This window comes from Nomascus leucogenys, chromosome 13 (assembly GCF_006542625.1).
Source record: "Nomascus leucogenys isolate Asia chromosome 13, Asia_NLE_v1, whole genome shotgun sequence".
In the NCBI taxonomy this organism is placed as follows: Eukaryota; Metazoa; Chordata; class Mammalia; order Primates; family Hylobatidae; genus Nomascus; species Nomascus leucogenys.
In genome coordinates, this window is record NC_044393.1 from 55,061,045 (window position 1) to 55,088,227 (window position 27,183).

The 27,183-nt window shown below is 45.4% G+C and overlaps 1 protein-coding gene across 2 annotated transcripts in view; it reads left to right on the top strand.

Moving 5' to 3' along the window:
- Positions 1 to 22,737, top strand: part of CDHR3 (cadherin related family member 3) — a 73,523-nt gene extending 50,786 nt beyond the window's left edge. Inside the window, exons 10-19 of one of the 2 annotated variants that reach the window (XM_030826242.1) lie at positions 1,491 to 1,593; positions 2,306 to 2,404; positions 4,214 to 4,440; positions 6,741 to 6,912; positions 8,556 to 8,806; positions 10,739 to 10,920; positions 13,038 to 13,051; positions 14,861 to 14,892; positions 17,089 to 17,137; positions 18,709 to 22,737. In XM_030826242.1, coding sequence (XP_030682102.1) covers positions 1,491 to 1,593; positions 2,306 to 2,404; positions 4,214 to 4,440; positions 6,741 to 6,912; positions 8,556 to 8,806; positions 10,739 to 10,920; positions 13,038 to 13,051; positions 14,861 to 14,892; positions 17,089 to 17,137; positions 18,709 to 19,013 — 1,434 coding nt within the window. In that variant the 3' untranslated portion in view covers positions 19,014 to 22,737. The remainder of the gene's footprint in view (positions 1 to 1,490; positions 1,594 to 2,305; positions 2,405 to 4,213; positions 4,441 to 6,740; positions 6,913 to 8,555; positions 8,807 to 10,738; positions 10,921 to 13,037; positions 13,052 to 14,860; positions 14,893 to 17,088; positions 17,138 to 18,708) is intronic. The other variant, XM_030826243.1, reaches the window with a different exon arrangement.
- Positions 22,738 to 27,183: the final 4,446 nt, after the last annotated feature.

Here is a 27,183-nt window from a genome sequence, read left to right on the forward strand (position 1 = left end):
TGGGTCCCAATGAGCTGGGTTAGACCTTTCCTTACAGAGCTCTTGCTGGAAGGTGGTGGGGAAGGAGAAGAGAAAAATGAAAGGGCTGGGAAAGCAGCAGCCTCAGGGAGGGAAGCCAGCAACCCACTACCCTTCCCGTCACCCAGCTTTCTTCTCCACCTCCCATCCCAAGCCCTTCTTCAATCCCCAAGAACATCTCACCCACTTTATTCATAGTACCATCTTAAAAATAATTTCTATTTTTTTCTGTTTAGGAAATTAATACATGTTCACTGTAGAAAATATAGAAAGCACAGAAAAGCATCACCATTCACTGATAACCAGTGTTAATAGTTTGATACATGTCCTTCTTGTCTTTTTTCTATAGGTATATTTTATGTGTATTTTATACATATATGCATAGGTATTTTTTATTTTTATTATTTTTTTAAGAGACCATGTCCCACTCTATCACCCAGGCTGGAGTGCAGTGGTTCAATCATAGCTCTCATCACAGCCTCGAACTCCTAGGCTCAAGTGATCCTCACATTTCAGCCTCCCTAGCCGCTGGGACTACAGGAGTGCACCACTGTGCCTAGCTTATTTTTTAGCTTTTTCTAGAGCTTTTCTTAAGCTCCTGGTCTCAGGCAATCCTCCCACCTCGGCCTCCCCAAGTGCTGGGATTATAGGCATGAGCTACTGCACCTAGCCTGCATACGAATTTTAAATACAGTAGTGTCCCCTTATCCACCGGGGATATGTTCCAAGACCCCTAGTGAATGCTCGAAACCACAGATAGTACCAGATCCTACATATGTTATGTTTTTTCCTTCTATACATAGATACCTACGGTAAGTTTAATTTATAAATTAGGTACAGTAAGTATTGACAATAATAGTGAATAATAAAATAGAAAAAGTATAACAAAATACTGTAACAAAAGTTATGTGACACTGGGCATGGTGGTGCACACCCATAGTCCCAGCTACTTGGGAGGCTGAGATAGGAGGATCACTTGAGGCCACGAGTTTGAGGCTGCAGTGAGCTATGATTACACCTGTGAATAGCCACTGCACACCAGCCTGGGCAACAAAGGGGACCCCTATCTCTAAAAAAGAATAAAGAAAACCAGTTATATGAATGTGGTTTCTCTCTCTCAAAATATCTTATAGTACTGTACTCACTATTTTCAGACTGTGGTTGACTGCAAGTAAGTCAATTTTGTGCTTTTCTTCAACGAATCTGAAGTTGTGATCCTGTACTGTTGAGCAATAGTGCTTAATGAACATCTTTGTACATAGATTCTCTCTCCTGGTAAATTATTTCCATAAGTTCACTAGCAGTGAGCAAAGGTATGGTCATAACTTTTTAAAGTTCCTCATTTTTAAGGGCAAAGTGTTTTCCATAAGCGTTTTGCCAATTTATATATCCATTAGCAGTATATGAAAATGTCTCTCGCAGCCCAATAAATAAGATTGTTTGTATAATCTACTATCTCTGTTTTAATCTAGCTGATTGGTGATCTAGACTATGAAAATCCAAGTAACCTAGCAGCCGGCAATAAATATACAGTGATAATCCAGGTGCAGGATGTGGCCCCCCCTTACTATAAAAGCAAGTATCATTTTATTTTATTTCATGGGTGTCTTTCTTGAGTATCAATGACTAAACTCTGCTGGGCAATACTAGGTATTGTGCTAGGTCCCCATCTCACTAGTACTGCCCTCATGCAGGGACCCCCTCTTTCTTGGCTGAATTACAAGACTTAAGAGTCTTTGAAGGGAAATGCAAATGCCATCGTATGTCTTCCTTGGTTAAAGCCTTCGAACATCTCCTGTAGCTGTCAAGTTCAAGTTCCAACTCTTTGGCTTGGCATACAAGAATTTTCATCATTCGGTTGCTGCTTAATTCTCCGGCTTCACCTCCGGTCACTTGCTTCCAAGCCCCCATTTTTTTGCAACTGGGCAAACAGCTTGAAGTTTTCCAAAGTGAATTATGTGGTTTTATACCTTGGCATTTTTGCATATGCCTACAACACCCCCTAATCTCGTCCCTGCCCCATTTATCTAATTCTATCCTTATAAGGCTCAGCTTGTTCTTTCTCCTGGAAGCTGTTCCTCCTCTGGGTTCTGTAGTGCTCTGTGTGCTCATGTGCTTATCAAAGGGTGAACACCCTCAGCATCTAAAAGGCAGGAGCTCCCATGTCTTAGCCACCTGGTATCCCCTATGCGCAAAGCCTGTACACAGGAGATTCTTTAAAGATGTTGAATAAACAAACGGATGAGTATGGATTTGTGATTAAATGTATTTCTATTTCCATTTTTAGATAACATCTACGTTTATATCCTAACAAGCCCAGAAAATGAGTTTCCTCTCATTTTTGATAGGCCATCCTACGTATTTGATGTGTCAGAAAGAAGGCCGGGTAAGTAACAGATAAGACACAGACCAGAGTGCTGTCAATGGACTCCATCCAAACGTGTGTTCTGCGGAGTGGAAAACTCCCTTCTGGAGGCTTCGCATGCTGTTTTGCACAGTGATTCACAGCTGATTAGTATTTATTGCACCTCTTATTTCTTTTAAATTTTCCTTGCGGCTGAGGAGCCCTTCAGGTGAAACTTGGACTTTTGAAAACTGTTGATTAAACTGCATTTCTCAGAAGCCTCTGATTGCTTCCTTGCCTGTTTGCCTGATTCCGCGAATCCTCCCTTTTCCTAGTTTAAGTTTTCTCTTGATTTCCATTGTGAGTTTTATCCAGCTCACTCAGAGAATTAAAATTTAAAAACAGAAAAGCTTTCCCATTTCTATATTTCCTTCATTTACAAACAAAATAAAGACATTTTCTCTCTCCCCTACTAGGATTCCCTGAAGGCCTTCTTTTCTGCCCTTTACAACACCCTGCTTTTTGCAGGCTCTTCCCCCATTAAGGAAAAGACTCACTCCCCACTTCCAGCTTCACTTTCTGCCTCTCTCTCGCTCTCTCAGTTTGAAGGTAATACTATAAATGCTCTAGTGTAATAGACTCCCCACAGCCTTTCATCTTTAGATCATGGATAATTTTTCCATATTAAAAACAACAACAAAAAATCAAACCAAAACCAAAACACTCTCTCTAAAATGACCCATTCTCTTTAGGATGGTCTCCATTTCCTGACATTAAGTTTTCAAGCAAAATGCAAAATGAAGGTCCAAAGAAAATGCTTTTAATTTCTTATACCTTATCCAGTGAATAACAAATTCGAAAGGAATAAGCTTTATGGGAATTCACAGATCTTACTGCAGTTCTTTTTGATCACCTACTTTGGGTCACACACTTAGTGCTGGGATACAGAATTGAGTAAGAGAAGATTTCTGCCCTTGAGGAGTGTAATTTATGAGAAGGAACTCCTACAAAACAAGCCAGAATGCTAGCAGCCCCACCAACAATATTTGTAAAAATTGCAAAGTGGAAGAGGATTTAAAAATCTATAATCTGTAATCATCAATTGCTAAATTCTTTAACAATTATTTATTTTTATAACAGCAATTCATGCTCATTATAGAAAATTGAAAAACACGGGACTTTTAGACAACACTGCTGCAAAGAGATGTATGTGTGAGGTTGTATGTTCTTTGTACTATTGTTTCTGATAGCAAAATGATTGGTGTCCCTGGAGTCTATATAAAGGCATAAATTGCTGGGCATGGTGGCTGACGACTATAATCCTAGCACTTTGGGAGGCCGAGCTGGGCAGATCACTTGAGGTCAAGAGATCGAAACTAGCCTGGCCGACATGGTGAAACCCCATCTCTTCAAAAAATACAAAAAGATTAGCCAGGTGTGGTCATGGGCACCTGTAATCCCAGCTACTTGGGAGGCTGAGGCAGGAGAATTGCTTGAATCCAGGAAGTGGAGGTTGCAGCAAGCCGACATTGCACCACTGCACTCCAGCCTGGGTGACAGAGTGAGACTCCATCACACACACACACACACACACACACACACACACACACACAGAGAGATATAAATTGTCTATTACACCTCACAGGACTGCTTGGATCATAGGGTCAGTTACCTAGCGGGTGTTGGTTAGCATTATTTCAATTTAGTATAATTGAAGCTATAAAACAGAGTTTGGACAGCAAGGAGGCCTCCAGAAGTCCTTCTTCCCATGGCAGTGAGGACATCTGTTCCTGAATCATCCTTCCCTACCCCTTAAAAGCAGGACTGATCGCAGGTACTTTATTCCTCCAGCCAGAACCCGAGTGGGACAGGTGCGAGCCACTGATAAAGACCTCCCCCAGAGCAGCCTCGTGTACTCCATCTCCACCGGAGGGGGCAGCCTCCAGTATCCGAATGTATTTTGGATTAATCCCAAGACAGGAGAACTCCAGCTGGTAACTAAAGTGGACTATGAAACAACCCCCATCTATATTCTCAGGATCCAGGCCACCAACAACGAAGACACAAGCTCTGTCACTGTGAGTGGGGCTGCTTGGTATAGTCCCAGTAACCCAACTGGTTGACTTAGGGTCTCTCTGGCACCCCCAGAGTGTGGATGTGGCAATGAGGAAACTTCCCAGGGTACATCCTGCGGATGTGGTGAGAAACAAGTAAAGGTGCCCTGGGAAATAAAGATCCACATTTTTCTTTTTTTTCTTTTTTTTTTTTTTTTTGAGGCAGGGTCTTGCTCTGTTGCCCAGGATGGAGTACAGTGGTGTAACCTTGGCTCGCTGCAACTTCCACCTCCTGGGCTTAAGCGATTATCGTGCCTCAGCCTCTCAAGTAGCTGGGATTGCAAGTGTACACCACTGTGCCCGGCTTATTTTTGTATTTTTAATAGAGATGGGTTTTGCCATGTTGGCCAGGCTGGTCTCGAACTCCTGACCTCAAGTAATCCACCCGCCTCAGCCTCTCAAAGTGCTAGGATTATAGGCGTGAGCCACTGCACCCAGCCCCACATTTTTTTGAGGCCCAAGTTTGTGGGTGACTGAGAAAAGCACTAACGTTGTTGGCCAGATATTGGAATGTCTGGTGGACCCACAAAGCCACTTCGTGGGACAAGGTTCCTCTTGTGGCCCTGTAAATCTTGCTTTGCCTTCACTGAAGGCTGTTGGTGAGATGCACACTTCCCAGAACTTGAGTGTGGTTTTGGAGTTACGCATTTCCTCCCCAGGAGCATTTATGCCGTGTTCCTACCCTGCCTCTACGCATACCAGATGGGGTAGATCTTAAAACGATGCTGTGCTGCTATCTTGCTTCCCAACCTTTGAGGCTGAGAATGTTGTTATATGCAGATTCCGAGTCAGTGGATCTGGGGCCTGAGATTCTGCGTTTCTGACATGCTTCCAAGTGGGGCGGCGCTGCTGGTCCCCTGCCACACCTCGAGTTGCAAGGGCCTAATAGGTCCATGTTGTCAGTGGTTTGGATTATCCAAGGGCAACATGATAGCCACAAAGACCAAACTATTCCCTGGTCCTTCCCATTAGTAAAGTAAAAAAGCATGAAGGCAAAATGAACTCTCAGTTAGCAGCAGGCAGCCATAGACCAAAGATTGGTTCAGAGTCAGGAGACCGAGTTCATTTTTCAGCTTTGATCCCAATTTTCCGAGGGAGTCTGAGCAATGCTTATCTCCGTGTCCCTATTTCTCTATCTCTTAAATGGAGAGTCACCTGATAACCCAATGCCTGAATAGTCCGCTTCCTCCGATAACTTGCTTTGAATTAATGGGATGATGTTTTTAATGATGTGCAAGGTTTGGTATTGCTACCCAAGGAAAGTTGGAGATAATTGCAGTGTTTGTTAGGCTGTTTTTTTTTTTTAAATGAATGGCCTCCACTTTGGGGGCTAACTAGAGTGAACATTTCAATTTATTCCCGGGCTCAGAAATAGCTGAAATCCCAAATTTCAAAGGTAGTATGAATATGACTCAAAATTCATAAGGTTTTTAAAAAGGGTGATGAACTAAATGATCACACAAGTCCCTTTCAGGGCTGACATTCAATGATTCTGTGCTGGCAGGCATCCCAGGCTATATTCCAATTTACTAGGCATAAAAGACAGCGATGAAAGAGAATAGGCTGGCCCCTGCTTATGGCAGGTTAGCTCTAGGGCTTAGTACAGTGCTAAGAGCCCAGGTTACAGATGAGATCCCAGCTTAACCAGGCCTGCTGGTTCTGTCCCAGTGGGTCTTAGCCCTGGCTGCATATTAGAATCAGCTAGGGAACATCGTTGAGGGCCCTGACTCCCACCCTCCAATCTATTGGTTCTGAAGTGGGCCCAAGAAAGCAGAGCCAGTGTTGAGAACCATTTCTGCATATGCCAGAGTTAAAGAAGTTCCAATTTACAAGGGGCAGCAGGCAAGGTGGCACATGGAGACACTGTAAATCCACACCTTCCTGGAAAAACAACTCAGTGTCATCTGCAGGTGAGCCTATGTGTCCAGGTGCATGTGTGTGTGGGGGGTCAAGGTATACATACACTACATGTGCACACACACATGCACATGGTGTAGAAGTTAATAGCATAGGATTTGGAGTAGGACAGACCTGAATTCAAATCCCAGCTCTGCCATTTACTAGCTGAATGATCTTAGATCAATTACCTAGTCTCTCTAAACTTCCATTTTCTCATCCATAAAATGGGAATAATCATGTTATCTATCTCATGTGAGTTTAAATGAGCTAATTTATGAAAAGCGCTTAGCCTGAAAACTGCCTACACACAGTAAGCACTCAACGAGTTTTAGCTATTGAGAATGACCACCTTCTTGCTACTCTAGGTTACCGTGAACATCGTTGAAGAAAATGATGAAAAGCCAATTTGTACTCCAAACTCTTATTTCCTGGCCCTCCCAGTGGATCTGAAAGTTGGCACAAATATTCAGAATTTCAAGCTGACGTGTACTGACCTTGATTCCAGCCCCAGATCTTTCCGTTATTCCATTGGCCCAGGTATAGTACTTGGTGTCGACAATCCTGGCCCTGTCTCTGAGGACCCTGAAGTTGTCTAGGGTGGGGGTCTGTGCACACACACTGATCTGGGCAAAGTGGGATGGGAGTTGGGAGGGCATTATTTCTTTGAGACAGGGTCTTGCTATGTTGCCCAGGCTAGTTTTGAACTCCTGGGCTCAAGTAATCCTCCTGCTTAGCCTCCCAAGTAGCTGAGACTACAAGCATGCCTCACTGCACCCGGCTTGCTGGGGAAGTATTTGAATGAGGAAAGCAGAGACACAAAATCTAGCAGCCCCTGTGCTTCCTGGTACTCCTCTCGGTTTCCCCTTCTCGTCTTACTCCTCCCAGACCCCATACGTGACTGCCCAAAGGCTCAAGAAAAGGGTAAACCCCACCCCCAATTCCTGACTGCAGTATGAGTCATAAAGCATATTAGTGTCATTAGAAAAAATGCAGTCCAACTTTTCGACCACCTCTTTTCCTGAAAGCTTGTAGTGGGGGCAGGGAATCCCAGTCCTCTCTCTGGATAATAATAGATTAAATAGATTAAGTGCGTTTTGAAACGTGTCCTCAGGAATTCTCTTCTGCTCCATTCATCTTCTCTCTTTAAAAATATACCATTGTAGGGAAAAAAGAGCACCCCTCAATGGAAATTAGACCAAAATAGCTCATCTAATGAAGTGCTGGGGCCAGAGATTTAAACCCAAACAAGCAGAACAATTCCATGTGAGAGAGTAAAAATCCATCCCTGCTGCCTGCTGTGCCCTTGGCCGAGCAGGAACTTGAACAGTAGGAAGCCTCTCGAGCTGGCTGTGTCACAAAACCCAGGGGCAGAAACTGCCTCGAGACTGCAGTTGCTGAAGATGGAAATAATCCATACTGAGAGCCCTAAGGCCTTTATGGAGCATTTTGCTGTTAAGGGAGCAAAAATTGCATCATCTCCTGCTCCATTTACTGGTGTTCAGTCGGTAATGAGTCTGGAGCCAGTGGAGGAATGAGCGGGCATGTGCTTGGGCTGGCAGCCTCTCTGCCCCAGGCTCCCTGAGCTGAGCCATGAGCCCCAGCAGAGCTGTGTGTGTGTTTGGGGGTGTGATGGGGTGGGTTCAGGAGGACCTGGGACTGCCATTCCTGCAAAGCCAGGAGGCACCTTCCTTTGGAGGACTCCAGGGACATCCATAACCAGTGTGACCCACTGGGTCCTGTGAAAAGCATGCAGTGAACTTGGCCTATGGCTAGGGATGTGACCTATTCTACCCTCTTGAAACCCACTCATTTGTTTGAGTGTGAATTACACGTGTTGTTACCAAATAATTGCCGGATGAGAAATCAGAAGCGGCTGCACCAGGGTTACAAAGTCTCTGCTTAATACTCTGCAAGATGGCACCTAGGCTAAGGGTGTTGGCCTATTGTCCTTTTCTACTCAGCCTTGTTTGCAGCCACACTGGTTGTGAGCGAGAGTTTCTCTGTACTAATGCCATCTCTGGTGCAGTTAAAGCCTATAGCATATAACTAATCCAGAGATACAGTCTACACTTAAGGTGTGGACATTTGAGAAAAAGATTGAATGCAGTTTTCTTCTAAACCTTTATTTCTTACTCTCTTTTCTTCCTTTTACCAACACCCCTGCATCAAATCTCATTTAGGTAACGTCAACAATCATTTCACCTTCTCTCCCAATGCTGGTTCCAACGTCACACGCCTGCTGCTTACATCTCGCTTTGACTATGCTGGTGGACTTGATAAGATCTGGGACTACAAGCTACTTGTCTACGTAACTGATGACAACTTGCTATCTGACAGGAAGAAAGCGGAGGCTCTTGTTGAGACAGGAACAGTGACACTGAATATTAAAGTCATTCCCCACCCAACCACTATCATCACCACAACCCCCAGGGTAAGGGCTTTAGGACCTGGAATCCCCAGGCACGTTCCCTTGTGAGTTATGTTGATGGACTTCTTTCACTGGCCTGGAGATATGTGGGGTGGACTGAAGAGTTGAGGTATTAGGATGTTGCCAAAAATGGTAACCATGGGCTGGACTGGAGTAGCTACAGGGTGGCAAAAATCTGGTGAGACCTCAGACGCATAACCACTAACTCAACCACTAACATTTCCTGTTCTGGTAGAGAAGAGTGTGTTGTTTGTGCAGAGACTTGTGAGAGATCAGACCTCAACCACCTGTGTGGCTTGTGGCCCAGGAGCCAATTTTCATGGGCATGCTGCCATTTGCTACCTTCACAACCCCTCTCTGCTTGTTCAGAAGAGTCTTTGCAAGTCAATACCCATGAAATTAGGTTGCTTGCTTACCGCTGGGTGCTCTTTCCCACATCTTTTGAAGAATCACCAGGTACCAATCTGTACCCTACACCCCACCTCTGCTCCAAAAAAATTCATCCAATCTACAAATATCGATTTAATGCCTATAGTGTGCCAGTCACTTTAGCAAACAAGCCAAAAATGATCCCTGCTCTCAGGAAGCTTATTGTATAGGCGAGTGATTCTCAAAGTGCGGTCCCTAGACCATCAGAATCAGCACCACCTGGAAACTGATTGGGAATGCAAATTCTCAGGCCCAGCCTAGATTATTAAAGTTATAGGTTACCCAACCATCATCATCACCATGACCTCCAGGGAAGGATGCTGGAACCTGGAATCCCCAATTCTATCCCTTAACCTAATGGATCAGAAACTCTGGAGGTGGGGCCCAGTGAGCTGTGTTTTTAATCAGCCTTTCAGGGAATTCAAATGTGCATTAAAGTTTGAGAGCCACTGATCTAGAGGGGGAGATAGATTACAAACAAGTATTCAAATTGACAAAGTAAATACAGACCGTGGGAAAAGGTAGGAAGAAAATGACCAGGTGCTGTCACAGAATGGGCCTGGAGAAGGAAGGGAGAGCCTTGAATCTGACAACAGGATTATCTTCCCTGCCCCCTGGAGGAACTGGCTTGCATCTATGCTGACTCATCTGTCCCCTTTCTTCCTCCTCCTCTTCCTCCCCCTCCTCCTACTCCTAGTAGGAGCTGCACCCCTGGTCAGCAGCCTCATACCTGCAGCATGCCAGAGGGAAGGTAATCAGAACCTTAGAGAACCCACTATGGAGGCAGCCAGCTTCTTCTCAGAGTCTTCCCAGGAGCTGGTTCATGCTTCTGTCTCCCGTGCTCGAGTCAATATGACCCCAGTGAATGGAGGCATATGGCAACCCTAGGACTTTCCTCGTGGGAAGGGCTGGTAGGCTCCCCCGAGTGAGGAGTTCCCACCTTTCTTGGGCTCAGAGCATGACCTGATTGTGACATCTCCAATCCTGAAACTTCCATAACTTGTTTGTTATCTGTCTCCAGCTCTAGGAAGCAGATGCTGAACTTGAGGCTTCGCTGTGATATCAGCCCACTCCTCTGGCAGTGGCAGCCTGTAGTTGAGAAAACACTGAAAAGCCTACAAGGCGTTTAAAAAAACAACTTTCGTGGCTTATGCTGTCTCGGTGAGAGACAATGGCTATATTTGTCCCTGGGTTATGCCCAGATATGGCAGAAAAAAAGCCAATGGAGTTTTTTTTAGCTTTGGGGAAGGGGAAGACGGAGAATAAAATTAGGCCTAGAGTTGCTTTTCAGTTCCCTAAAATTTCTGGGTTTTGATCTAATGGATGTCTGCAAAGACTATAAATAAGGTGAAGGGTTGAAGCAGCAAGAACTGTGAGCACACAGATGTCCAATTTATAGAGCAATAACAATAATAAAGAGTGGAATAAACACTCAACACGAGAGAGTGCTGAATGTCAAAATCGCTACCACCCTCTATTTACCCTCCCTGCTCTCTGTTGTTCAAGCCCAGGGTCACCTACCAGGTCCTGAGGAAAAACGTTTACTCTCCATCTGCATGGTATGTGCCGTTTGTCATCACTTTGGGCTCCATATTGCTTCTGGGTCTCCTGGTGTACCTGGTCGTCCTGTTGGCCAAAGCCATCCACAGACACTGCCCCTGCAAGACTGGGAAGAACAAGGAACCTCTGTAAGTTGCCAGTGGCTGGGCCCTCTTCCCCACCTCCTTTAGGACACTTTCTGGTGATATCAGGAGAAGGAAAAATGGAGAATCAGGATTTCTCTACAAAGCAGGTTGCCTGGAGTGAAGGCAGGAAAAGGAGATATGGGGGAAGGAATCCAAGCTCCCCTCAATCCTGGTGCACTTTCTTTGTCACCTGCTAGGCCAGGAAACCATCCTTGTGGCTTTCCCTGGCAACCTACTCTGTCCTTGAAGCTCTCAGTGAGACTGGAGCATCAACCTTCTGATGACCTTGCCCTGGATAAAACCTTCAGAAAAGCCCTGTTGTGAATAGTGATAGAATATGCCATGCTCTTATTTGTAGAATATTTAAAGGATAGTATGGAATTAAGGCAAGCACACAAAACCAATAAGGGAATTAAGCTTTTGTCTCCAGTGACTCAGCTGGGTTTTTGTGTGACCAAATAATTCTTGGTGTTTTGCATGTGGTCTCAGTCTTTCACTCTTAAGGGTTGTAAATGCAGGCCTGTTTTCTCTCTTTCCAATTTTCACCTGCCCACTAATATGCCTCTTATTGTGCCAATCTGTGACGTGTCTTTTACTGGCTAAAGTGAGGTAGTAGAGTGACGTGAAGAGAGCACCAAAGAACCACAAACTTCTCCCAGAGCCAGGCTTCTTGATTCTCAATAGCTCTTACAACTTACAGCTTAGATGGTTCTGAGCCGGAGTTTTGGAGTCAGATGGGCCTGAGCTCAAGTCTTAGCTCCACCATTTTCTTGGAATGTGGCTTTGAGCAAGTGACCACCTCTGTGAACTTGAATTTTCTTATTTGTAAAATTAATCAACTAAGTGAGCAAATGTAAACAAGGCACTTAACTGTATTCCTGATATAGAGTAAATGCTTAGTACACTACCAGGCCATTTTTTACAAATCTTGTTTCATTATTCTTCACAGATGAGTCCCAGTGAGTTCAGGATTCTAGATTCCAAGTTTAGCTCTATGCCCAAGTATCTTGGGGTGTTGGAACCTCTGAGTTCTAGGATCTCTCAATGGCAAAAAGAGGGGGTGATAAGACATGTGTGCCTTTTAAGGGTATTTTAAATATTAACTATTAACTGTCAACAAAATCTATGGATGAAAGACTCTGTATAAAAGTATAAGGCATTAGAATAAAGATGTGCATTGCATTTTGCCATATTTATTGTGAAAGTTTGTTGCTATTGGCAACCTTGACTTCAAGGTAAGAAATCCTCGAGCATCTGCTGAAATTAAAAAAGGCATTTTTGTTTGAACTCTATTCACAAATTGATTTTTTTAAAAAAAAAAACAGCTCTAAAAGAGTAATTGCTTGTAAGGATGGTGGTGTACTGTAATGGGATTTGGATAGAAGTTCTTGAAGAAACAAATCCAATAGACACTGCAACTCTCATGTAATTTATGGCTAAACGTTAAATATGCACCTTGAACCTGGTTCTTATAACTTATGTTGTAAATATTAATTGTTTTCAACATGGTTGACTTAAAAAAGAAAAGCTAGCTAGAAAACCAGACTCAGACTCAACCTCTCTGGAAATTAGTTATACCATATGACAGCCAACCTTTGTCAAATAGCAAAGAAGAAAATTAGAGTTACAGAGCTATAGAATCCAAGGTGATCATGGGAAATCTCATAGGGTCTGAGTTCAGCTCTTCATGTGACAGGAAACCAAAATGTAACTGCCAGCTCTCAAACCTCCCTGCTGTGAGCCAAGCCTTCTGCTCTGCTGGCTCTTGGGGAGAAAGGGATGGGGCAAGAAGACTTGCTGGGCAGTCTGACTAGGGCAGGCATGTCCTCACCAGGTGTTCTCATCAGAGACAACGTATTCCCTGAAGTTTATAAGGTGATACTTTTTAACTCATCAAATTCCCAGAACCTCCCTAGTCCAAAGCCAATAGTGATGAAGCTGCTTTGTTTGAAGCAGGTGTGGTGATCTAGTTTTCTTTCTGGCCCCTATCCCTGGCACCTCTTTCAGTCAACCCCTGTATCTCAAAGGGCATAGTTGCCCAAAGAACCCCATGGTGCCATGTGTGTGCCAGTGCAGCATACTTTCAAGTGAATTAATAGCCATTCTTTTTCCCCCCATAGGACAAAGAAAGGAGGTATGTACAGTACCTGTTTCCCTTGTCTGTTGTTTTTTGTTTGCTCTGTTGTGCTACATAAAAAGGTTACTACTCGGCAGAGGATCAGGCCGCGATCACATCTTGGAGCATTTTCAGCTGCATCTTCTGTGGATGGAAGGAAGCAGAGGTCGGTTGCAGCTGGAGAATGGGAAGGGTGGGGGCACAGTGCCTTGGCCCGCCTGGATCTCTCAATTTGGTCCTGCCTGTGCCCTACCTAGGGCCCTCGCCAATCAGCTCAGCTGAACACCTAGGTCTGTCCCTTGCCGCATGGCACAGGAAGAAAGAACTCTCCATGTGTTAAATGTAGACAGGACCTGCTTACTGCTGCCCATGGAGAGTGTCCTGAGGACAGCTAATGCTTTGTGCTGGACACAGGCCTCTTTTGAAAGAACAGATAAGGCTGGGCACGGTGGCTCACATCTGTAATCCCAGCACTTTGAGAGGCCGAGGCGGGTGGATCACAAGGTCAGGAGTTTGAGACCGCCTGGCCAGCATGGTGAAACCCCGTCTCTACTAAAAATACAAAAAATTAGCCAGGCATGGTGGCGTGCACCTGTAGTCCCAGCTACTTGGGAGGCTGAGGCAGGAGAATTGCTTGAACCCGGCAGGTGGAGGTTGCAGTGAGCCGAGATCGCGCCACTGCACTCCAGACTGGGCGACTCTGTCTCAAAAAAAAGAACAGATAATACTTGATTCCCAGATTCTAATGGATTTGATCATTTCCACAAATTATTTAGGTTAGACTAGTGAGAAGGGGGAGATGGGGGTGGTGAGATGGGCTGAGAGCTGACTGACTTCAGGGAAGTAGATAAATTTGGAAGGTCCATCTGAGCAGCTCCAGGTCTGAGGAGGTGTCCTGGCCTGGCCTCAAGTGGACTCCAGAGTGTGGGGGAGACAGGACAAAGAATTGGACAGTGTTTTAATTAAAAAAAAAAAAATGCTTGCTTTAATCACTCCATCCACAGGCATGTGTCTGACATGCTTAAGGCATGTCTCAGCAGGGTTAGAAATTTGATTATAGTGGTTATTGATCATATTGAGAGAGATGATTTTAATAAATGAGATTTTCACAAACTGTCTCTAATCCCACTTTTTAAAAAAGGGATGGGGGCTGGGCATGGTGGCTCATACTTATAATCCCAGCACTCTGGGGGGCCAAGGCTAGAGGATCACTTGAGCCCAGAAGTTCGAGACCAGCTTGGGCAACATAGTGAAACCCTGTCTGTAGAAAAAAAATTTTAAATTAGCTGGGTGTGGTAGTGTATGCCTGTAGTCTTAGCTACTGGGGAGATAGCTGAGAGGATCGCTTGAGCTCAAGAGGTCAAGGCTGCAGTGAGTTGTGACCACACTCCAGCCTGGGCGACAAGAGTGAGACCCTGTCTCAAAATAAAATAAAATAAAATAAAATAATAAAATAAAATGGCTTGGGGAATGAATGCACAAAACCCACACCTTATGAACAGAGGTATCCAATCCAATCTTTCTTTCTTATCTTAAAAGCCGTGGAAAAGCCAGTTTTCTAGATCCACTGATAATAAGCTAGAAAAAGAGTAAAAAAAAACTAAATTGTACATGTATTATTGTGTGTGTGTATACATATGTGTATGTATTTTTTTCTGAGAAAATGGAAAGCTGTCAACAAACATATCTAAAGACAAAACAATTCTTTGCTGTGTCTGCAAGACTGAGATCGAAGCCTATTTAGGGGAAATACCATTTTGGAGGTGGAATTTTAAGGTCAGTTTATCTCCCAAGAAGCTTAACTTCTGCCTGTTCTGTTCTCTGCAGAAACGAAGACTGCAAAGAGAGACGTCGTGGTGGTGAGTATGGGCAGTGTGGGGCACCGGGCATAGACGCTGGGGGATAGGGGCTCCCATCTCCCCCGAAGGCAGGCCTGCCACAACCTTGTGGGCATGTTTATCATTCAGGGAGGTGCTTGCGTTTGGCTACTGGAACAGATTGCTGTGTGACGAGCTCCTGATAGAATTTGCTCCCTCCACTGAACATGCCTGCCGATATATTTGCAGAAGAACTGGATTTCATAAATATTGAGTAGTGGTATTTATTATCTATACCAGCTCTCCACAAGACTGAGTTGGGGGAATGAAGCTTAAAGACCAAAACTAGTGCTTCAGCCTCCAATAAGATTTAAATTTTATTTCTTTTTTTCTTCTTTTTTTTTTATTTTTGAGACACAGTTTCACTCTGTTGCTCAGGCTGGAGTGGAGTAGCACAGTCTCGGCTCACTGCAACCTCTGCCTCCTGGACTCAAGCGATTCTAATGCCTCAGCCTCCCAAGTAGCTGGGATTACAGACACGTGCCACCATGCCTGGCTAATTTTTTGTACTATAAGTAGAGATGGGGTTTCACCATGTTGGCCAGGCTGGTCTTGAACTCCTGACCTCAAGTGATCCACCCATCGCGGCCTCCCAAAGTGCTGGGATTATAGGCATGAGCCACTGCGCCCAGCTGATTTAAATTTTCTTTGCTCGTCCACTACCTTGCAGAAAAGTGACAGAGAAAGGGCCCTCCCTGGTCCGGGGTTGGCTCTACCCACTTAGCCTTATCACCTCGGGGACTTCCTTGGCCTCTCTGTCTGAGCTTTAGTTTCCTCACCTGTAAAATGGGGCTGAGGACATCTGCCCTGAGATAACAGACGGAGAAATAGTTTGAAAATTGTTAAGTGTCACACAAATGCAAAGTGTTACAGGATAGCTGGAAAGTTCTCTCTCCTCCACCTCTCATTCTCTCTCTCTCTCTCTCTCTCTCTCTCTCTCTCTATCTCTCTCTCTCTCTCTCTCTCTCTCTCTCTCTCTCTCTGACAGAACCTCATCTGCCCTCTGGGAAGCGAAGTGAAGGAACTTGAAGGTGGCTCCCTCCAGCTCTTCCCTACCCCCATGAATAAGGCTTTGTCATGGTCCAAGCTTCATGAATTTGTTGCATAATTCAATGGCTCCTCCAATGAGGAGGTCAATGCAGGGCAATGGAATTTTGGCTTCAGGCACATCCATCCCCTAAGTCTTCTATATTCTGGCCAGTGTACAAACAGGAAGAAGAGGCAGTCTCTGGTCTCCTGGGTCTTATTGTCTAAGGCGAGTACCCTTGGGGATGCCACTTAGAGATTGCTCTAGAACTATGTAATATTAAATTAGTCTATTAAATAAATACCCATGACCACAAACAGTGGGGCTGCTTAGCTGGTCAAATTGATGAAGCCCATATAATCCCCATTTCCTCTGTCTTCAGAGTTGGGGAGTTGTGGGAACTAGGTAGGGGATCCTTTAAGTGATAAAAACTGGGGATTGGAAAGCTTGCTAAACTCCAAACACAATCCTTGTTACTGTGTTAGCGACCCTGACTTTGGCACCTCTAGAGGGCAGCATGTGAGGGAAGGGGGTGTTTCTATGGCAACAAGGGACAGGTGCATTAGGCAGAAGTCAGGTCCTGGAGGGTGGCACCGAGGACCGATCAGGGAAGAGAAAAGACCTGGAGCACAAGGCTTAGGTGAGGCCCAGATGTGACATTGCTTTGGCCTAGGCAAGGGGAGGCCGCAGGGGAGAGCCAGAGTGTCAGGGTCAGAGGTACGGACACCTAGGAGCTCACCTGTGTCCCCCTTGACAATGCCTGACAGCGATCCACTGACACAACGTAGGTCTTAGCCATGCTGTGTGGCACTTCCACTCTTCCTTCTACGCTCAGATTTTATTTACTCAGGATACTTCCTTAACCCCCAAGTGTGGTTTAAATGTCCCCTCTACCCCTACCTGTGCCCCATAACACCCTACATCTCCCCATCATAGCCTTATCACTCTGCATTGCAGCACCTGTTTGTAATTGGCTTTGTACAGGCAGTAACCATGCCTGTCTTGTTCACCGCTATGTCCCCTGCATCTAATTAAAGACTTAGAAGTCAAGGAAGGCTTTGGTTAAGGAACTTGGGTTGTGAGGAAGCGTGGCTTTGCCTGGGGGAAGGAATGCAGGGTTGTGTTTGATGCTGTCTCTGTCTTCTCCTTAGGAAACTCTCCAGATGAACACTGTCTTTGATGGAGAAGCCATAGATCCAGGTAATTAAGTGGCAATACCACCGTAAGAATGCTTTTTATATTCCAGACTGGTAGAAGCATGGAGGACCTTATCCAATTTCCTGCTTTTAACTCATTTTGTCAATCCGTTTGGCTATGTTGCCTATACAGTGCTGACTCTTTAGGCTAAATACAACGTGAGATCAGCTGTGAATCCAGCTGGCTAGCAGATGCTCAAGTACAGGGTCACACTTACGTGAGGCCTCAGTGGGTCTCCACTTAAAGTCTCACATTCAAGGGCCATGCCTCTTTCTTGCCTCCCTTCCTAAATTACAAACCAGTTGAGGGAACTGGTGAATCCAGTAATCCACATTTTTTTTCCTGCTCTTTGGTACTCATTACCGCCCACCGCCCCGCCCCCATCCACATTTTTCCTGGATGCTTCTAATAGCATTTTATTAGTAGTGGAAGATACAGAGAAATGGCAAGTGTAGTTTCTTTTTTCCCTAGATCAGGGCCAAGAATTTCCTCTTGGTCGGCAAGATGAACGTAAGGTAGATCTGGCCTCCAGAGCTCTCATCACCCCCATGAAATCAGCTCCAAATTTAGCTCCTTTACACTCATCCCTTCGCTTACAAAGGCTCAATTATAGACGTGAATAAAGGGAAGGAAACCAAATTCAGGAGGCAAGTGTGTTGGCTTCCTGCCACCCTCATATGCAAACGGCACCGGTCCTCCTCCTAAGGAGGATGGCTCCTCTCCAGTGAGAGGCTGCCGCCGCCGCCGCCGCCGCCGCCGCCGCCGCTGCTGGAATTAAATTCCCTCTATTATTAGGTGCTTGTTACCATAATGTGCCTACATTAGCATAAGTGCTGGTGGGATCCTCAGCTGAGAGGCCACTCATGCTGTATGGAAATGACAAGGAGCAAGGGCTTGCCTTAAACCTGATCTTCCAGAGCAAAAGGCTCTTCCAGAGCAAAAGGGGGGATTTTTGTGTTTTTGTGTAGTTGAGAGAGAGAAAAAAAAAGAAAGACATGAGCCAACTGGCCTAAATCAATTAGCATCTGCTGGCTCGGACACAATAAAAATGGCTTCTTTGCATCATCTCAAGTGGGACCAGATTTTTGTGTCTGTGTCTACAAATTGCTGCTAACCTAACATAAATAAAAATCAGCCTTTTCCTTCTCACTTGGTGAATTCCTTTTTATAGCAGGAATTCAGGGGTCTTTTAAAACAAACAAAATGAATCAGAAAGTAATGGGTAATCCCATTAGAGATTGAACCTATTTATCCAAAGCTTTCATGGAGTTCAAGAGTTACATGGCCTTCTCATCCTGCAATTGAGATGTCCTTGAGACGCTCCTAAGCCTTTCTATCCAGAGAGGTTTGCTGTTTACTACCTGTGTGGTCCGAGCAGCATGGCTTGTGGCAAGGGCAGGCTGGTGGAGATTGCGGTGCTATTCACACGCCTGCTGTCTGTGTCAGTGATTCACACCTTCTAGTGTGCTTCATCTTCCCTTGGGAGTCAGAACAGAGCAGGGTAGAAGTGGGGGAAGAGACAGTCATTGGAATTTTCTGGTTTATGTGATTGTTGTATTTTTTTTCTTCACTAGTGACTGGGGAAATATATGAATTCAACTCAAAAACTGGAGCCAGAAAGTGGAAAGATCCACTAACCCAAATGCCAAAATGGAAAGAGTCCAGCCCCCAGGGAGCTGCCCCACGCAGAGTCACTGCTGGGGAAGGGATGGGGTCACTGAGAAGTGCCAACCAGGAAGAAGATGAGCCGAGTGGCAAAGCGTGGGCTGAGGATGCTGGTCTGGGTTCCAGAAATGAAGGTGGCAAGCCAGGCACCCCAAAGAACAGAAATCCAGCCTTCATGAACAGGGCTTCCCCCAAACCACACCCAGGAAAGTAAACGGGGTCTAAGGAGGGGCCTGTCAATCACTGGGATGCTGCCTCACCCTAAATTCTATGAGGACAGTGTGGGCATGGCGTAGGGGGGAAAATGTGGGCTGAGGGGATTCAGACATTCAGGGTCAAACATGGGATGTTTGACAAATTTTTAAACAAATAGAAAGGGGTTTGATCACATAGTTGTGTGTTCTGAACATTTTCTGTCAGATTTCAGAACTACCTGTGCTTCTGATCAGCAAGACTGATAACTTTGGGGTGTGGAATTGTTGTGTTTCTTCTTTGCATTGACTGCTAGGAAGCTCTATTCTGTTCACCATGGGAAGTTCATAGGACTTCCTGACATAAATAGTGAAGACCATCCTTACATCTGGTTTCCACCTTATTTTCCTGCCCTCATTTTAACATCACCCAGATTTCTTCAGTTATAAATATACCATACACCTTTGTAAGTCACCTCAAATCTTCTTCAAAAGAAGCAGAACAGTGAAAAAACAGATGAATAAGTTAAGAGTTGGTCATCTGGAAAGAAGAAAACGCAGCAGGCACCTTCTTTTGTTTTTTCTTGTGGTGTCCGGATCAGCATCCTGCATGTGAGATTCATCCGTGTTGTCCCGGCTAGCAGTACTTCAGTTCTCTTCATGGTTGTGTCTGATTTCATTCTATGATTATATCACAATTTATCTATTCTACACTTGGGTGGCAGCTGCTTCAGATTTTTTACTTTAAAAAAATGTACTTAAAAGTGAACTACAGGCAGGGCATGATGGCTCATGCCTGTAATGCCAGCACTTTGCCAAGGTGGGCAGATCACCTAAGGGCAGGAGCTCAAGACCAGCCTGGCCTAGATGGCAAAATCCTGTCTCTACTAAAAAATACAAAAATTAGCTTGGTGTGGTGGTGGGCACCTGTAATCTCAGCTACTTGGGAGGCTGAGGCAGGGTGAACTGCTTAAACCTGAGAGGCGGAGGTTACAGAGTCGAGATTATGCCACTGCACTCCAGCCTGGGCGACAAAGCAAGACTCTGTCTCAGAAAAAAAAAAAAAAGTGAATTACAACACTATGAACTTTTTTGTACATGACTTTTGGTGAACATAAACACTCACTTTTTTGCTCATATACCTAAGAGTGGGATTACTGGAGCAATTGCTGGATGCTGCCAAAGAGTTCCAAAGTGGTGGCTCTGATTCACACTCCAGCAGCAAACAATGAGAGTTGCAATTGCTCTCTGTCCTTACCAACACTTGGGATTGTCAGTCCTTTTAACTTTAGCCATTTTGGTTAAAATTACTATTGAAGTGAAATCACTTTTTCCTCAAAGCTGAAACACCATCAGCCTTACAACCTACCTGCCTTGCTTCTTCCCACTTCCTATAATCGGAAGGAACTGCAGGACTCTGAGTGGGGACATACTGGAAGCCCCATCTAGACATACAACTCAGACTTCCACCTGTAGGCATGAGCAATGAACTGGGAATAAATGGTCTTATGATGGAATAGGAAATGTAACTTCCCAATGTGTGCCTAGCAGAGCCCGAGCAAGCTTCACTCGAGCTCTATGCCCTGCTGCCCAGCTGCTGCGACCCTAGTCCAGTAACCCTAAGAAAGGTCCAGGTGAGAGTTCACTGGGGAAGGACTCCCTTCCCAACTGGGGAGTCAGGTGAGAGCCTACCAGGCCCACAAGGTCCTGTGGGAGACAGACTGTATCCATCCAGCAAATGCAGAGCTTCAGAGAGAGCAGCACTTGTTTACTGTGTGCCTAGTGCCAGTGTCACTTCTCAAGCAAAAGAAGCATTTGCGAAATGGCCCGTCCTGGCCTAGATTGAGTGTGATTTATTAATAAGGGTTAGTTGCCAGGGAACTCCCTTGAATGGATTTAAACTTTGCAAAAGGAGGCGGAACTGTTCATTTGTGCAGGTTAAAGTGAGTGAAGTGGCTGATTGCCCATTTCAGACATTGTAAATCTGTGGGGCCCGGAGTCAAATGCTTTCCTCAGAAGCTCTCAGCTTCAATGCAAGTAAAATGAGGCTCTGAGAAGGCTGAAGGGGAACTTAATAACTGCTTATAACCCCATTAAGAATGATTAAAAAGGCTGGGTGAGGTGGCTCATGCCTGTTATCCCAGACTCTGGGGGGCTGAGGCAGCTGGATCACCTGAGGTCAGGGGTTTGAGACCAGCCTGGCCAACATGGTGAAACCCTGTCTCCACTAAAAATAGAAAAATTAGCTGGTCGTGTTAGCAGGCACCTGCAATCCCAGCTATTCAGGAGGCTGAGGCAAGAGAATCGCTTGAACCCAGGAGGCAGAGGTTGCAGTGAGCCGAGATTGCGCCACTGCACTCCAGCCTGGGTGACAACAGCAAAACTCTGTCTCAAAAAAAAAAAAAAAAAAAAAAGAATGATCAAAAGGAGAGAGGTGAGCAGCTGTTCTTTCTTCTCCAGTGATGACAGGGCAAGAGGGAATTGTGCTTAATGGCCAGAGAAGAGATTTAAGTCAGGCACCAAGAGGGACTTCCTGAAGCCTGGGGCCTCTCTGAAGAGCTCAGTGTCTTCTCTGGTGATGGGCAGGAAGAGCTGAGTGTCTTCCTAGTCGCAAGGCGAGCCCGGAGAAACTCAAGAAATAGGGGCAAGAGTGCGCCAAGAGGAGAAAACACCTGCTGCCCCTTTTCTTTTGTATATCTGGCTATTTGGTTTGGGGAAATCCAGAAGTCAAAGTGTCACCGGTGGAGGGTCTTGACTGCAAGTTGTCCAGGTTCTTGGTGTTTTGAACAAAGAATGAAACAAAATGCCCAGCAAAGCAAAGAAAGAATGAAGCAACGAAAGAATGAAAGCAGGGATTTATTGAAAACCAAAGTACACTCCACAGTGTGGGAACAGGCCTGAGCAGTGACTCAAAGGCCCAGATACAGAGTCTTCTCAGTCCAAATACCCCTCAGAGGTTTCCCCTTGGCCACTTCATGCTCGCCTCATGGAAATGAAGTGGTGGCCCACAATCGGTCTGATTGGTTGCAGGAAGCAACCAATCAGAGACTGAAGTGGAGTTACAAAGGTCACGCTCCTGTGCAAATATCTGATTGGTTGCAAAAAGCAACCAATCAGAGGCTAAGGTGAAGTTACAACGTTGCAAGGAAGACTCGGCTGGCAATCAGTCTGATTGGTTACAGACAGCCAATTTCCCAACGTTGACCAGGTTTTTGGGGGAAAAAAATTATCTGAATAAAGAGAAGACAGCAACCATCGTGGATTTGGTGAAAGTTTTCTCCCATCTCCCTCTCAAGGCCTTAAACAGGTATGAGTTGATTATAGCCAATGTTTACTTTTCTCATTCTGATTCATTATAAAACTGGGGTAAATACGTTCAGGAATTAGACCACGTAGCAATTATAATTGTCGAAGACTTTGAAACTGCATAGTAGATTGTGACATTGGAGCTTTTTGTTGTGCTCATTGGAAAGCAGGGTCTGCAAGTCAGCCTGTGTGGCAAGCACGGGTGGCTCACAAGCGGAAACTGGGAAATGACACTTCTGCTCCCCAGAGCCCCCTTTCACGTCTGGGGTTCTCGTTGTTTGCCTTTTTACTTAATGTATTCTGTAATGGCTGTGAAAATTAAGCTACGAAATGAGTGAACATTGATGAAAATGACTGCTATTGAAACTTGGGATTTCTCATTTCAAACTTAGTGTGTGTTTATCCTTCCTATTCATTCAATAAATATCTATGGAGTAACTACCATGTGCCAAGCGTTGACTCATTAGGAAACACAGCAGCTCCTATCCCTGCCCTTGAGCAGCCTCCATTCTGTTTCTACAGCTGAATGTGGCCTGCTGATAAGCTATTCCACAGAGTTCTAGTTCCAGCTGCATCCTGGCCTATTTGCTCCTTGGATCCTTGAGTGTCCGACTTGAAAGATAAATTAGCCTGGAATAAAATCCCTGGAATCTTTCCCCAGAGGAACAGATAATTCAGAACCTCAAAAAAAAAAAAAAAAAAAGCAGAAAGCCCTTGTCAGAAAATAGTTGAGATGTCCAAGTAGGGCTCCCAGTTTTGGGCTATCAGGACAGTAGACTGTTAATGCACCTCCAGATGGCAGCTCTGAGGCAGTGTGACCTCTGTGTGCAGAAGATGAAAGAAACCTGACATCAGTGAGATATTTGATTTGGAGTTCAGGGCAAAGGTCAAAAATGGGGAGTGGGGGAGATTCCCATCACCCGGGGACCCTCCTATGTGTCACCTGCACAGGGGGCAAGGTGTGGCTCTGGCTCTCAGGGAATAACCCAACTGAGAAGATAATCAGCTCATTCAAAAGACAACCGGCTGCCACACAGGCCCTTTCTGAGAGGAGCTAAATGAGCTCCACATGCAGTGAGTGCTGGAGAAACTAGACATGGGCCCACACAGCCTCTGAAAGAATAATGGGCCTGGAACCTGCAGTGGTATTATAGGTGGAGTTGAATTTAAAGTCAAAGAGAAATTTCAAGGAAAGGCGAAAGCATTTAGAATCCTGGTCGTCAATCCATTTTCTGCTAATACTTGTCTTGTGTAACCTGGAGTGGCCTCACACAGAGCCTCCTGGATATACAGCAAGCACTCAACAAACATTTGTAGAACCGGATTGAATGAAGCAGGCTTGTGGTTGGCCTTTTCTCCACGTCATGTAGCAAAATCACAACTTTTCTAACTAGAGCTAGATAAACATGATCATAATCAACAACAGATAGTTTCTGAGTACCTGCTAGGTAACTGGCACTATTCTAGGCTCTGGGGATACAACAGTAAATAAAACAGTATTCTTAGTGTTTATATTCTAATGAGTTATAAAAGACTGAACATACAACAGAACCACAGAGAGATGGCTGGACTCTATATAAAAACAGAACACTGCCCCACAACCTGCAGCAGGGAACCTGCCCAGGAAACCCACTCCCTTATCTATACTTATTATAGATAGTTATTATAATGAACAACGCACGAAGCCAGCCTGCTATCAGACTTGCAGGAGGCCAGACTGCTGTCTCTAGTGACAATCTAGGAAGCTAAACAACCCATGTACCAATGGTCCCCAAATGGCCAGAACTTGGTTAATAACTGATAGCTTCCCTATTTTTGTCCCCGAGTCCTAATTAGGACCCATCACAGAAAGCCAAATGTGCACCCTAACCAATCTCATAGGCTGCCCTGCCTCTAGCCCACCTCCAGCTTCCTCCTGCCAACAGCCTGTAAGCAGGGCTCACCTGAAGCCTTCCCCGGTTTCACCATGAAGCTCTCCCTCTCCTCTGCCTGCCTTTGGGCCTCTCGCCAAAGGCAAGTGCCAGTTGCTGACTCCCTTAATATAGCAAGCTCGGAATAAATGGCCCTCACTTTATCATAGGGTTGGTCTTTGTTTATTCCCACTGAGATGATAGACAAACAGGTTAGATATATACATATATGATATCCTAGATATAAATACGTGTGTGTGTGTGTATATATATATATATATATATATATGAGATATGTGAATGGTGTTAAGTGCCGTTAAGAAAAATAAACAGGGTCAGGGGTTACGGAGGATGGCCACTTTAAACAGGTGGCCAAGGAAGGCCCCTGTGGTAAGGGGAGATTCAAGCGGTGGATGTGTGGGCAGCGGCTGTGCAGATAACTGGGAAGAACCTTCCAGGCAGTGAGTGCAAGGCGACGTGAAGTGGAGGAGCAGCAGGAGGAACAGAGTGATGAGCATGAGGCTGGAGGATAGGACTTCAGAGAGGGGTCGATGGGGAGGCGGGGGCGGGTGAGTGTGTGTGTGTGTGGTGGTGAGTGGGGGTGTGTGGGCTGGGGGATATGTGTGGAGAGGAGTTTGTATATCACATAGGGCCTTGGAGGCCACTGTAAGGACTTTGGCTTTTACTCTGAGTATGGTGGGAGCCATTGCATGGTGTTGAGCAGAGGAGTGATGTAACTTACTTATGTTTTGAAAGCATCTGTCTGCTGATTTGAGAAGAGACTTAAGGAAGGGAGAGAACAAGGGTAGAAGTAGAAAGACCAGCTCTGTAGCTGTTGGATTCATCCAGATATGAGATGGTGGGGGCTGGGTCCAAGGGGGCAGAAGTGGAGGACAGTAGAAACCTTGTGGTACCTTTGTGAAGCAGTGTCCCGGATATGAATGAAGTCCTCAGTTCTCTTGAGCCCTGTTCCTGTATGAGATCAAGGCTCCCCAGCAGGCATGAGCCCCTCCCTCAGTGGCAGCTACCAGATATAGTCATTTTAGATAACACTGAGCGGCTCTCCCGAGTGTGACTGCCCCATGCTTGGTCTGCAGCGGGGGAATGGCAGTCATGTGTGCACACATAGGTGTGTGGGGAGAGTGAAGAGACCGGTCAGTGTTCCGGCCACATTGCACTTCCCGGCAAGATTCCGGTCGATGCCCCAAGGAAACAGGAACAGGCCTGCTGGGTGATTTCGAGGTCTGGACTCTGTGCCCGGCTGTGAAGGTGGTTGCAGGCAGCCCTCAAGCTGAACAGTGCATTCGATTGGCTCTCAGTCTGAAAAAGTACAGTTCTGATTAAACGTCAGGAGACCTGTGTTGTAGGAAACTCTAACTTCTGTCTAGGACTCCCCAGAAAGTTGAAGTTCTTAGAAAACTTGTCTGTTTGGGGGAACAGAAGGAGATGAGTGTGTTCTGGAAAACCGGAGCCTTATGCCCAAATTTTTGGAGACGGATCTCACTTAAAATGGTGTATCCCACTGTCCCCATGTGTACAAACCATACAATCAGTTCTGATGCCTGGTTTGGAAAACATGATCCCCGTCAGTGTTGAAACCGAGGCAGGGCATGCTCGTAAACTCTGATTTTTCCCATGTGACTGTGAGCTGGGCTATCCGGGTGAGGCTGGCCCAGGGCCTGGAGTGAGCATCGTGGATGCTCACGCTCTAGGCCACAGCGCCCTCAGCAGCCTTTTCATTAGGGTGGTGTTCAGAGACAGCCTGTGGCTGCTGCAGCCCCTTCAGAACCCAGGGCAGATGAGGGAGGGAAGCTGCTTAATCTGATTTATAGGCAAGGCTCACAAGAGTTGCACTCCCCGCACGGCCCACCTCATTTGCTGGTCCACGGTCAGAGCACACTCCGGCTGGCAGGCTAAGGGTCCTTTTTAAAATAACAGTTTTATTGTGATTTAACTCACATGCCATCGAATTCAGTGGTTTTTAGATATTCACAGAGTTGTGCAACCACCACTGCTATGTAATTCCAAAACATTTTCATCATCCCCAAAATAAACTTCACACACATTAACAGTCATTCCGCATCCCCAGGCATTGGCACCGCTGAACTGCTTTCTCTCTCTATGGATTTGCCTATAGTGGACATTTCATAGAAACGGAATCATACAATGTTTGTCCTTTTGTGTCTGGCTTATTTCAGTTAGCATAATATTTTCAAGATTCATCCACATTGTACGTCCATTCATTCATTTTTATGGCTGAATAATAGCCCCACTGTATGGATATACCGCATTTTATTTATCCATTCATCAGTTGACGGATATTTGGGTTGTTTCCATCTTCTGGCTGCTATAAATAATGCTGCAATGAGCATTTGCATACAAGTTCTTCTGTGGACATTTGTTCTTATTTCCTAGGTATATACATACCTAGGAATGGAGTTACTGGGTGATGTGGTAACTCTATATTTACCTGGTTGACCAACTGCCAGACTGCTTTCCACCATGGCTGCACTATTTTAAATTTCCACCAGCAATGCTCAAGGGTTTCATGAGCTTTTCAAACAGACAAGTTAGGCACCCTTAGCTCAGGTTGCATTGTGGGGCATTCAGCCCTTCCCAGCTCCCGTCTGCTTTGGTTTGAGGAGTCTGGTCTGGCGTGCTGGCACACCTCACCAAGGTTAGCAGCAACAGCTCCTGCTGCACCTTAGCAGCCTGCAGAGAAGTCTCTGGAAACCTCATGATTGCAGTGCGTGCCTACCACAAGTGGGCCCTCCACCTGCACCATCTATAATCCTCATGGCACGCCTCTGAGAATGGTCTGCATCTTGAAGATCATATCCACTTTACAGATGAGAAAGCTGAAGGTTGGAGAGATTAGGAGACTTGTCCAGAGGTCACAGAGCCAGGATGACAACTGAGTGTGTCTCCTCTGAGCCTAGGCAGGAAGGGCTTAGTGATGGCCTTTGATTTGTGTTCT